The following is a 13234-nucleotide window of genomic DNA, read 5'->3' as shown; positions in this document are numbered from 1 at the left end:
TTGTTTTATTAAACGTGATGAATGATTATCGATATTATGAGCAAGAAAAGTTAATCGCGCTTACACACACCTTTCCGCACAGGATTAGTTTCACACGAAGCTTTAGTTACGTCACTCTTTGTAACTACCTTGTCATTACTCGCAATAATTCCGGAATCGTGAAGAGGATTTTTTTGGCCTTGTGATAAACTTGCTACGTGTGTGATCCTTGTAGAACTTTGTTGATTTTCTTCCTTCCTGAACGTTTGTTTACTTTCTCGGTTGTGAGTTTCATGATCTACTTCTTCTACGATAGTGGACTCTATTTCTAATTCATCCATTTGTAATGAGGATGTCATCTGGTTCGAGCCGCAATCACCTATTCCGGAATCGCGTGAATCGCCACGAAATACCCTGTGCAATACTTGTGATTTCGGAATAGCATCCATTTGGGAAGATTTTTCGATTAATTCCTTGTCACTTTTCTCGTTCTCTTTCGACGCTAAAATTTCCAGACGCGTCGTGACGTTCTGTATTTTTGGAATTAATTCGATATGTAATTTAGACGTTTTTTCTTCGACCTGATTTGAAAGATCACTTAAGCTTTCTTCCTTCGCCGGTGTCTCTTCTATTTCGGTATTTATTTCAATCATTTTATAAGTGGGATGCGTCCATGATTCTGTCTCAGCAGAATTTTCTTTCGCGTCTGTCACGACATGTTCCGTATCTTCATCGATAGCAGTGCGAATTGATTTAAGTCTATCATCAGAATATTGCATCTCGAATCGTTGCTCGAGCGTAGGTGATGACTCTGCCGTTGCTGTGGGACTGAGTCTACTGTTTGCCGAAAGAATAGCCATTCTTCCCAGTGCGCGAATGGCATTTCCTGTTTTCTGTTGAAATAAATAGCGCAACGCGTGCACACGCAACATTTATAAACACATGCTAAGATTATTTAAAAAACAAACAATATCTCAAACTACACAAAAGCTATGCTATTAAGTATCGCTTGATGTTATGTTTTATTGCGATAAATTGAGTTCAATTGAGATCAATTGAATTCAATTTTTTTTTAAAGAAAAATCAATGTGAAAATATATTTCAAATAAGTATCAATTAAATTTTTAATGTTTTTTAATTTTTAATGGAACATGCCATCTCCTGGATATTCCTTGTTTTGAAAAGAATATATTGATCTATCTCTTCGTATATTTACATTTTGTTATGTTTTACTTAGTGTTTAATGTTACACAAATTAATGATACCCAATAATTTAAATTTAAATTTTCGGAAAAATCTATTGATTCACACCTGCCATTTTCTTCGTATAATGAACTTCTTTAATTTTTCAGTCGGCAAAGCTATTCTGCTCATTGTTGCAGCGTGTTGCGCTAACCATGGATGTTCTAAACACTGTGTGGCTGACATACGTAATCTATGTCGAACAAATCATAGAGAGGAGATTTAAATTTATCTGAACCTAAAGCTAAATATTTCTTAAAATATGAAAAATATTAAAAATGTACTCTTTTCGTTTGATTAGTAATCCACTAATAAAATCCTTGGCGTTATTCGATATGGCATCGAAAGCTTCGTCTTCTAAATCATAATCCGCTCGTGTGATATTAGCAAAGGTCTCGGCATCGTTATCTCCCATGAATGGCGATAAACCGGTGAGCCTATGCATAATAAAGGTTTAATTAGTCCAATATATTATCGTTTAAATAATTTATTATTTTTCTAATTATTTTTAAATATAATTATTAAAATTAAAATTAAAATTAAATTAATTAAAATAAAAAATAATTAATACTTACAGGACATAACAAATTACACCGACGCTCCACATATCGGACTCGGTGCCGATAGGCTCGTAACTTATGATTTCCGGTGGAATAAATTCCGGTGTACCAAAAAGTACTCTAATCGGTGTATCGGATTTTAAAGTTTGAGCCAATCCAAAGTCGATCAGTTTAATCTGATGAGAAGTACGTGTACGACACATTATATTTTCGGGCTGTAAGATAAAACAAATTACTCTGTTTAGCTCGAATATATATCACAAATTAATAATTTATTATCTGCGAAAACCATACTTTTAAATCAAGATGTACGATTTTGTTCTTGTGCATATATTCGACTCCCTGACAAATTTGTCGCATGAAGAGGATACTGTCTCTCTCGGTTAAAGTAAAATCATCAGCTACTACCCTCTCGAATAGTTCTCCACCTGAAATACTAAAGTAAAAAAAAAAACAATATTGAAATATTATTAAAATTTAATATGCAAATAATTAAAATATAGTGATTGATATCGTATACTTACTATTCCGTGATCAGTATGGTTTCGCGAGGACTTTCGTAAGCAGCAGCCAATAGTAGAAGCTTAGGATGCCTTAATATGTTCATAATTTTGATTTCTTCGCGCACCTGTTCGCGATCTTTCGCTTTGATTGTTTTAACAAATTTGGCAGCGAAACTCATGTCCGTCTCTTGCTCGATGACTTTCTTAACTATACCGTATCGGCCTTTTCCTAATTCTTCAAGAACATTATATCTTTCTCCGAACAACTTTCCGTCTTCCGGTTCTACTATACGAGCCGCAAAGCTCGGCTCAAATTCATCTAAAAAATAAAACGATTATTTCTTAATGGTTATCAATTAATTAATTTTTTATACATTTATTAAAATAATTTTTTAGATTTTTTAAAAATAATTGTACGTAATATAAAATATTATAAAGTCGTATCTCTCCGCTTAAGAATAAATTATCACCTTCTTCCTCTTCTTGCAACATTGTTTCTCCTTCCTTTGGAATTCTGACAGAATCTGATTCCATGCTTGGATCGCTGAGACCGTGAATATTTTCAGCTCGGACGCGGAAACGGTAACTCTCGCCCGGAATCACTAAATTCGTTTCAGCTGAAGATACCGTATGACTCAGCGAATGACAAGACTCGGCAATTACCATCCACGTGTTTTCACCTGCGTGTTTTGCTTCTACCGTATATCCGATTACCGTGCGACCTCCGTCATAAGGTGGCGATCTCCAAACAATCGTAGCTTGGCCAGTGCTAAGGTTCACACTCGGTTTATCCGCGATTGGCTCAGGTGGACCTGAATAGAAACCAGGATTTCTTTTTCAGCGCATCTTCATCCTCGTAAAAATCAGTAACTAAACAATATATTTATGGTACACGCTGCTCTCTCACTTTATAAATATTATCGACGCGCGATTAATTCAGATTTTACAGATAACTTTGCGAAACGTCAAGCACAGATTCGGAGCGCGATTGCGTGCGTTTTGAAACAAATCTGCATGTCATTACGCTACGTCGTTAAGATACATCGCCCATATCACTTCTCTCTCGCGGTACACGCGTCTTTTCACCGACAGACTTATGTTAGACATACCGCGGTCTCGAGGAAAGAGGAAGTGGAGGTGGAATGCTGATGGGGGAGGAAGCGCGGGAAGGAGGAATTATTGCGCGGTGTGTCACGTGAGACTGCTGTCTACCTTGTACGCGAGGAAAGGAACTGGACCGTGTAACACGCATTTACGCACGTGGAACGATATCTCGTTCTACATATTATACGAGTGCGTGGAACATGCTATCATTTCGGAAGATTCTAACTGAACATTGTTATTGATCAGAGACACACACTGATGCTCCGCGCGTAATTGGACTTAATTAAGCCAAGGTCGAATCGAACAGTACCGAGTCATCTAAGCGTGTAATAAATCTAGCGTGTAATTTTTGAATACGAGTCGCAGGAGGAAGCGAACGAACATACATGTATAAAAATGAATGATACGTACCTTCCACAGCTAAACTAAAGAATCTTCGTTCTTTGCCCAGTAGATTTTCCACCGAGACTTCGTATTTTCCAGCGTGATCGTATGTCACATTGTCTAGTGTCAGGCAAGACGTACCGTTCCCGCTGATTATCTTAATCTTCTCATCCGGCTGCAGTTCGCGATTCTTAAATTAAAATAAAAATGTTTCGCTTTATATGAAATATATCAAAGTTATCATCAAGATACTAATGTAAGACAGATAAAATTGATTGATGCCAGCTGCGCAAGTAGCTGTACGGCACTGACGCCCGAATAATGATGACCGAAATGTATATATCTCGATTAGCTTTCCAGAAATTTACACATCTGGCACATATTGGTGGGGATTTTATACGTATTATAATAAGAAATGGTGTCAACATATTTCTCGCGGCTAAAGATAAGCAAACGATCATTTTGAATAATTGACAATATTAATTTCTGTATAAGAAAATTATGCTACAGTGTTCATCTGCATCGTGGAGACTTGGAGACCGATAGAATCTCGCTTAGATTAAATAGTGTGATTGCATTAATTATATCGAAGTAGTTTATAATTATAATTTCGAAACAGAGCGCCTATTATGAGCAACAGTTGCCTCTTTCATACGCAAAATTTGCTCGCGCGAGAATAAGAATTACATGTCATATTATTAAAATATTTCTAACTTGGTACTAATCGATAAAGTACAAACAAAGAAAGCAAACCTACCACTCGAAGCCACTTAACCGTCGGTTCGGGACGTCCCTGATAAGTTGCTGTGACTACTGCGCTGTTTCCTCTAAATACGGCGATGTCAGCTGGATCTTTTATTATTGTAGCTTTCATCAACTCTTCTACGAGCGATTTCGCACATTCTTCGTTCGATACGACATTAGTATCTTGGTAAAATTGCTCCGGTTTCTTAGATGATAATAACTTTATCGAAATGTCTACTTCATTTATTTCGTTGAACGAAGATGATAACTTTAGATCGTTTGACATTTCTGCGTTACTATCTAAATTCTTTGTAATTTTTCGCGATAAATTGTTTTCAAAGCGTGATTTCCGATTATCAGCTGACGCATTATTAAGAATGCGTTTTTTTGCTGGCAAAGGAGAAATATTTTTAGTACACGATACGATTCGACGAGGAAACGACGATGATCTGATTCGCGTCGGAGATTTCTCGCGTCCTTGTCGACGTTTCAATAACGATAGCTCCGTGATTTTTTCTGACATGCCTGCGTTATTATTATTCGTCAGCTTAGCCTGTGCATGAGATTGAATATCTTCGGGCTTTGTCATTACAGAAACCGACGGAAGGCTTCTGTCGATAGAATCGTGTAGCGAACGTTGTAGCTGCAGTTTAGCAGTGCAACTGATGGATGGACCCTTTCCATTCACGGAGACTGTGCATCGAATCTCCCCTGTCTCACGCGACGATACGTCGCGTATTCTTAAGATGCTGACGTTGCCATCTCTTTCGATCTTTAAACATATAAATGACAATTAACAGCAAATGTGCAAAATAATAATGTTTAATTAAGAATTAATGCGTATTTAATTACGTCTCTATCTTATATCTTTTATTTTACATACTTTACACTTTGCATTTTCTCTAGCATCTTTTCCGTTAATCGTCCAAACAAGTTCCATGGTTTTTTCACACTGCATTCGGGCACAGAAACAAGCGGTACCACCTTTAACAGCGATTACTGACAATGGAGTCTTTGTAAATTGTAATGCCAATTTTGGGGCGTCCTTGTAGTCTGTTTCAAAACATTGAAAACATTTTAAAGAATCTAATAACAAAGAATATATAAAAGTAAAAATAAATCAAACCTTGAACAGCAAAAAGACTATTACAGGACACAACACCGAAATCGTTTCGCACGACACAGGTGTATTCACCGGCATCTTGCGGGCGAACCTGAGATAATCTAAGAGCAACTCCGCCGTCTCCATATATGACGTATCTATAATAATCGTTGTCAGGTAATTCGCGACCGTCCTTGAACCAAGTGATCGTGAAAGGAGGTGTACCTGAGAAGAAATAACAGAAGTAAGTAACATATTTTATTGAAATTATATTTCATTATTTTTTTCGAAAGCTCAGCCAAGTGACTATATTTAAAGATTAAGATAAATTCTACCTGTGACTCCTGCCTGAAATTCATGACAATGATTTTCCATGATAATCGACTCTTCCGGCAACGATCGTAGAAATCGCGGTGCGTTCTTGTCCGCGATAGACGAGTCACGCGGATCTAATACGGTTACCTGAGGATAAGTTAAAGAAATCGTAACGCGAAGAAGCTACTGACAAATAATTCATAATTCATAATGAGCATTCATTCACCTGACAGCTACTTTTCGTTGATCCGAGGACGTTAGTCGCTACGCACGTATATTCACCCGCGTCACTGGCCTTTACTTTCGATATTTCGATTTTGGCTGTCGTGCCGTCAAAGTATCTCTTTATTCTAGCGGATCGTTCCAACGGTCGTCCGTTTCTAGATAAAATTTATAAATAATATTTATTGCAAATCAAAATTATATCGATAAAGTCTCTACGTTTTTACCTGTACCACGTCGGCGTTACACTCGGTGTTCCTCTTATACGGCATTCCAGCTGCAAACGTTCGCTTATTCTGCTGGTAGTCGACAGAAGACTCCGATCGAACGAAGGATAAGTCCTAGGTGAGGCGCTTCTGGTCCTGATAGTCCGACTTGTTGATTCATATCGACCTTTTCCCGATTCACAAATTTAATATTAGAAGAAGGAAAAGGTTTATATAAAATGTATAAAAAGAAAATTAAAATTATAAAAAGAGTGCTTGAGGATAACAATCAAAAATTAAATTAAAAATACAAAGGCAATAATCACTGCGCCAAGTTGAACGTAGCAAAAATATATTAAATTGACTTATCAGCGTGAAGTCATAAAAAGACGAGTTGATGACGACTTTCAATCTGCTAATTTTTGCAATAATAATATTCTTTTAATTTGATTATAATTTTTAGCTTTTTTACATTTACGCTTTACATCCATGCAATTATTCGATTCATTATGACTTCATGCTGATAAATCAATTTAATATATTTTTGCTACGTTCAACTTGACGCAGTGATTATTGCCTTTGTATTTTTAATTTAAAAAGAAAATGTATATTTTTTTCTGCGAGATGTATACGTACTTATTACTTCCAGACGAGCACTGGCTTCGATCCGGCCAAAATCGTTCTCCGCCGTCACTCTGTAGAGACCAGCATCCTCTCGCATTACGTCCACGATCTCAAGTATCTTCACGTCGTCTCGTTCCTTGATGGAGATCCTCGTACTCGGTGTCACGATGGTACCATTCTTGTCCCATCTTATCCAGGGCGCGGGATGACCGACCACCGCGCATTGGAAACGCACAGTCTCGCCTTCCTGAACCAGACGATTGTGCGGCACCGCGTAAAATTTCGGCGGACAAACCTTCGGTCGCTTCGACGACGTGCCGCCTCGCGGCAGAACTTGCGGTGATCTGAACTCGCGTCCATCTGAAAATAATTTCTCTCGTTTAATTAATCTCTTCCATTTTATCATCTTATTTATATTAATATTCTCTTCTTTAAACTTCTAGGTCGAGCTTTTCGCTTACGTGACACCGCTGGTGACAAGCTTCTGATTGGCGTCGATCTCGGCGTCGACCTCGGTGTTGATCCTGCGGACAACAGACCTACTGGCCTCGTCAATCTTTGACTCAGTGTACTTTCCTTTCCCTCGGGTACTACGACACAGATATCGATTCGGAATATTTGAGGTGATAAATTCATTTATAAATATACTTGAGATTATAAGTTTTGACTTGTATGTACGTGTGTGATGACATGAGTTTAACGCGTATACGTCGCACGAAAGCTAAAAAAACTATGATTATCTTGAATTTAGTCATGCTTACGTTACATAATTTTTGAACGTGACCGCATATTAGCATAACAAAGTCAATTCAAGGAGATGGTCACAATTCGCGGTGCGTCTTTATTCGGAATGCTTTTGTAAAGCAGTCTCGAGGATTATTACCATCCACAACTAGACACGCTGATGTGTACGCCTTTCCAAGGTCGTTGTAAGCCACACACGTGTACTCTCCTTCATCCTCCGGATAGACGTGCTGAATACTTAATCGCGCCGTTTCGCCGTCGAATTCGGCGGCGAAATCGCCCATCATAGATATAATCTAACGAAAGATATTTTATATTTTATATTGCACTTTTTGTCAACCGCGAGTGACTATTAATAAGGCATTTTCTTATTACTTTGCCTCCTCGTTCCCAGCGAATCAATGGCGGTTCCGGCGTCGCGTAAACTTTACACTCTAGAGAGACAGCGTCACCGTCGCAACATCTGAGATCTCGCAGTTCCCTCTTTATAATCGGCAGGGTCATCACTTTTCTACAGAGTTTAATGTTTGTTTCATTAGTGAACAGATAGATAATTTATCTTATACATATATAATTATATTATGCAATCAACTTGCCCGTGAGATTTTTGCGTCTGTTCCTCTTTGCCTTGACCTGAAAAAATCGTTGTTGATTGAATGCGCGATGTAAACTAAAATTTCACGTTCGCGTCTCACCTTTGGCATAAATTTGCAGGGAAATTACAGCTTTAGCTTCCCCATGGCAGTTGCGAGCGATCACGGAGTACGTTCCAGTGAAGTCGAGTTTAGCGTAAGGGATTTCCAAGCGATATTGTGGTCCTGCGCCCACCAGCCGGAAGTGAGGCGCGTCTTTGTAATAATCGGGCTGCAAGAACGTGCAAAAGATAATATGAATATTCAAGAATCTAAGGTGGCGAGTAACGCAAATACTTGTAAATTCAGTCGGGCTAGAATGCTATGCATCACGAATGTTTATACTACTTCTTATCGAAGCTCTCTGTTCTCGCTTACCTCACACATATGAGTTTTATCGCTGACGACAATAACATGCATAACTCAGCTACTAGAGCGACATTACATCGTCGAGAGCGATATAAAGGAATAATTTTAATGTCAGATTAATATTTTTGCGACGTTATCCGTCATCAACAACATTAAATAAAAATCACAATAAACAACGAAATTGTTTTGCGGGATGATGTTTACAATTTCCTCAAACGTGATGCATTGCATATAATTGAATGTCTCGTGGTTTCCAACGTGCTCGTAGTATTGACAGACTTTAGAAGTTAGCTCTTACGTAAGATTACGAGACGGGGTTAAAACTCAGCATGCGGTGCGTTGCTGGAAGTGGAAAAGAGCAAGAAAAGACAAGTGAGAGATGTCTTCGTCATGGTTCTAGCCCATATAGGGAGCGAAAGTCGAACAGATCGTTGCAGACCGATCTCCTGGTTGTGCGTATTACGTGAGTACCATTGAGTATATTACCGTTTCTCGTAATACACTCTTGTTTCTCATGAATTTAAAGATCTCGATTTCCATTAATAGCGTCTAGACAAGCTGAAAGCCGCACAATTTTTCACCCTTGGATTGAGATCGTGACATAATGAACCCTCTGAGACACATTTATCTTACACCTGTCGTATTATGGTTCGCCTACGTTTCAATTTATGCGGAGGATACTTCCTGATTGCGAAAGCCAGGCGCATAAATTATCAATTGCAGACACTTGCAAGGACTTTCGATAATGTCAATAATAAATATATATATGCAAATAATTATATATATGTTAGGAAAAAAATTATTTATATTTGTATGTAATAAAATTCAAATTTAATTTATTTGTTTAGAGGGGGAATCAATTTTCAATTTTTCTTAAATTTCATGGTCTCACTTTGATCATATTTAATCTAAATTAAATGCAAACAATATAATATATAATATATGAAATCCCAAGAAAGGACAGATTTGTGCGGTAAAGTTTTCAATACAAATAAATTTTAACATATATATATTTAATAATTTATTTTAAATCTGCATCCCATGTGAATTTTTTTTATTTGTTTTATAAAATTATTTAATTTTACCTCTTTCGACTAATAAATTATTTAAATGTATAATTATACTTACACTATTATGTTCCACATGGATTTAATTCTTCGGAGTGAATATTATTTAGATTAATTAAATGCTTGTTTGTTGCTTGTCAGAAATTTCAAATCTTACAAAAAAACACAATCAAATATATAATAAAAATAATTCACGTGTCATACATATAAAATGCATTGCGCGAGGCATCGTTCAACTGATTAAAAGTGTTCGTTCGTTAAAGTTGCGCGACACGACTGTTTTGCCGCTCGTTACAGTGCTGATCCATCGACGAAGAAAGCCGACGACAAAAGTGGAGGGGATACTGTATACATTTCGTGATTATGCAAATATTTCAGAATAATGCAAATGTGCGGATGTTTCTGTGCGATTAAAAAATGCATCACTTCCTACTTTGAATTATCATATATTATCGATTGATATAGTACGAATTCTTTTCCCGAGTGTCTTTTGTTCGCATTAAAAAAATATAATGTGCAACGCACGTTGTTACCATTTATGGGACCATTCAATGTCAATGCCATTTACTTGACGCATACAATACATTTTGCTTCTATGGGTATAATATGCTTTGTTATGTGATCACCTTTTTTTTAAGATACTTGACTCATATAATACGTAGCAGTAGATGCACATCATGCACTCATTTGCATAATATTTATTTCGATCTATCAATCATCCATAATTTAATTATGATTAATTAAGAGCTATATAAAATTTTTTTTGTTTTTTAATTTAATCATTGATTATGAAACTTTTATTTAAAAAGAGGCAGAGCATCACAAATATAATGAATTTGTAAAATTGTACTTACCTTGAGAAAATCACGCAGCCATATTACTTCGGGTTTAGGATCTCCGACGACTTCGCAGAGTATGATGACTGTGTCACCCTCAACTGCTTCGGTCGATAGTGGTTTCGTGACGAAAAGTGGCTCTTTGGAATATCTAAGGAAAAGAAAAGCAATTATGTATTTTTTATTTTGTATTTTCCGAGACGATCGGACTCACGGTATATCGGGAGATACACTTATAACATTGGATGGTTCATTAATGAACGATTGATCCGGAATATCATCCTCGATGACAGCTATCCTGGTGGATGTCTCCGTATGACCGACTGCATTTGTGGCGGTGCAGCTGTAAACTCCGGCATCTCTTGCAGTGATGTTAGCTAGAGAGAATTGCACGGTACCATCGTGGCTCAACGTCATTACGACTCTTCTATTAGGTCTTAGTCGAATACCGTCGCGATGCCTGTGAACCGCAAAGTGAAACGCAAAATAAGGGAATCAAATCGTATTTTTTTATATTAGCTTAAATAAATGCGAATGAAAAAGCGAGTTAGAATGATTGATAGAAGAACAAGATATCATTGTAATTAAATTTCGATTAATTTAATCGGCGATTGATTTATCAAGCAATATCTGCATTTGCTAATATTATTCTTTTAATATAAATACAATTATTAATTTTTATTTTTGAGCAAAAAGATTGAATCAAAAATACGGTTTATAAGATTAAAAATTTTGCTGTAGATAATTTTACGAACTTAATCGCATCGATTAAATTAATCAAAGTTTAGATAATTAAAGTTAAAATAATTTTAATATGACTGAAATCATCCAAGTTGCGTCTCTTAGTGGCTGAATTTACATGACTTAGCAGCCCCACGCAGGTTTATTTTCGATGTAGATTTTTACGTAAAGCGCCAAACGATTGCTCGTGTGCTAACATGATTTATAGTACGTTACGTGTGTCTTGGCTTTTAATCATAATTATTGCTTACCAAACGACACCAACACTCGGATATGCTTCGAGTTGGGCGGACATTCGTAGCTCCCGGCCAGAATGAACGGTGTAAGCTGCATCGAGACCGCGAAGGAATTCTGGAGCAACGTAAGCTCGAATTCCCTTATCCACCACGAGAGTACATCGACATGATACCGAGCCGTTTACATTCCTCGCAGTTACCATGTAACATCCGGAATCATCGAGGGTGGAATGGGTTATTTCCAGAGTGTGGAAGTTTGAATCGTCATCCCAGAAGATGTGACGATCTGAAAGAGAATGTTTGAATTTTTTCACGTAGAATCGATATTTTCAAACATTCTTTGTACATCAAGATAATCACCATCTTGGGAGATTTTTTCTTCATTCTTGTACCACGTGATCTCTGGAGCGGGATGCCCAATAACTTGACAGGTGAGCCTTATCGGATAGGTCGTCTGCACTCGCCTGTCTCGTATTCTCATGGTGAATTGCGGCGGTTTATCTTTCGGCTCGATTCTCAAACTTTTAACGAAATTGTTGCAACGTTATTATTCTAGCCTTGGGGTTCTCACTGGGAATATTTATTGTACTTACCTTGTTCTGAGTTTTGTATCGGCTTCGATAATTCTGGGATCGTTAACAACGAGAACCCTAGCGAATGAAGACACTTTACCAATTTTGTTGCTCGCCTCGCAAACGTATCTTCCGGAATCATTCTCTTTGATATTCGCAAGTGTTAAGAAACATTTGGAACCATTGTAATATATCGCGAATCTTGAGTCACTGCGCGAATCTATCTCCGTTGTTTCGCGGTACCATCGTACATCCACCTTGGGATCACCGTGAATCTGAAAGATTATTCAAGCAGGTGTGTAAGACAAGTTAAACATTGCTACTTGTTATAGACTTACCTCGCATTCTAATCTTATCGACGTTCCCTCGAGTGCCTTCAATTGACCCGGTAAGATTTTCGTGAATTCCGGAAGATCGGTACTTTCGCTCACTAACACTGAATTCGTCATAGTAACCGGTTCGCCCCATCCGTAGCGATTTCGCGGCGTTACGCGAAACTTGTATTCTCCACCCGGTCGTAAATTGAACGCGTCGAAGGCGTTGATAGGCGTGATTCCCAGCTGAATTATCGAAAATTATTGAAAATTTGACAAACGATAAATGATGAAAGTAATATAATATATGTTACAAATATTATTTATCTCACCTCTATCCATCGTGCGCCTCCGTCACTGCCCAAAAGCCAAGCGTCGACTTTATAAGCGATCACCGGCGCAGGTCCTCTTCTCTCTGCTTTACCCCAAGTCAGCGACAACCAATTCTTTCCGCCATCAACAGCGACGGGCTCGCTACTAATTGGACCAGGCACGTCTGATAAAAACCATAAGGTAATAAAATAATCATCATATAATGTAAAATCTTTTTTTATAATTTTAAATATTTTATTGAACGTCTTTTTAAATATGAAATATGTTATATTTTTGTTTAAAAGATTTATAAATAATTCTCGTTCGTTAAGCTAACCTCGATGTCCATATAGATATTCCAAAAAATCAATGATCAAACAGTTCTTATTGCCAGTCCATGAACGTCTCAAACGCGAGATAGTGATG

The 13234-nt window shown here is 37.4% G+C and overlaps 1 protein-coding gene across 1 annotated transcript in view; it reads right to left on the bottom strand.

Annotated features, from left to right (window-relative positions):
- LOC105255190 overlaps nt 1-13234 on the bottom strand; it is a 35876-nt gene that overhangs the window by 1121 nt on the left and 21521 nt on the right. The window contains exons 20-46 of the mRNA XM_025413348.1: nt 12829-12992; nt 12521-12742; nt 12204-12457; nt 11971-12131; nt 11626-11896; nt 10848-11093; nt 10652-10784; nt 8425-8593; nt 8326-8362; nt 8105-8240; nt 7869-8025; nt 7447-7575; nt 6998-7345; nt 6383-6548; nt 6160-6313; nt 5954-6080; nt 5643-5843; nt 5400-5569; nt 4530-5288; nt 3800-3962; nt 2755-3096; nt 2306-2603; nt 2076-2217; nt 1797-1996; nt 1506-1658; nt 1291-1414; nt 71-872 (exon numbers count right to left, since the gene is read on the bottom strand). Coding sequence (XP_025269133.1) covers nt 71-872; nt 1291-1414; nt 1506-1658; nt 1797-1996; nt 2076-2217; nt 2306-2603; nt 2755-3096; nt 3800-3962; nt 4530-5288; nt 5400-5569; nt 5643-5843; nt 5954-6080; nt 6160-6313; nt 6383-6548; nt 6998-7345; nt 7447-7575; nt 7869-8025; nt 8105-8240; nt 8326-8362; nt 8425-8593; nt 10652-10784; nt 10848-11093; nt 11626-11896; nt 11971-12131; nt 12204-12457; nt 12521-12742; nt 12829-12992 — 6228 coding nt within the window. The remainder of the gene's footprint in view (nt 1-70; nt 873-1290; nt 1415-1505; nt 1659-1796; nt 1997-2075; nt 2218-2305; nt 2604-2754; nt 3097-3799; nt 3963-4529; nt 5289-5399; nt 5570-5642; nt 5844-5953; nt 6081-6159; nt 6314-6382; nt 6549-6997; nt 7346-7446; nt 7576-7868; nt 8026-8104; nt 8241-8325; nt 8363-8424; nt 8594-10651; nt 10785-10847; nt 11094-11625; nt 11897-11970; nt 12132-12203; nt 12458-12520; nt 12743-12828; nt 12993-13234) is intronic.

Source organism: Camponotus floridanus, unplaced genomic scaffold (genome assembly GCF_003227725.1).
Source record: "Camponotus floridanus strain SB8 unplaced genomic scaffold, Cflo_v7.5 scaffold65, whole genome shotgun sequence".
Lineage (NCBI taxonomy): Eukaryota > Metazoa > Arthropoda > Insecta > Hymenoptera > Formicidae > Camponotus > Camponotus floridanus.
The sequence above is the reverse complement of the archived record's forward strand: the minus strand, read 5'-3'. Positions and strand labels throughout refer to the sequence as shown.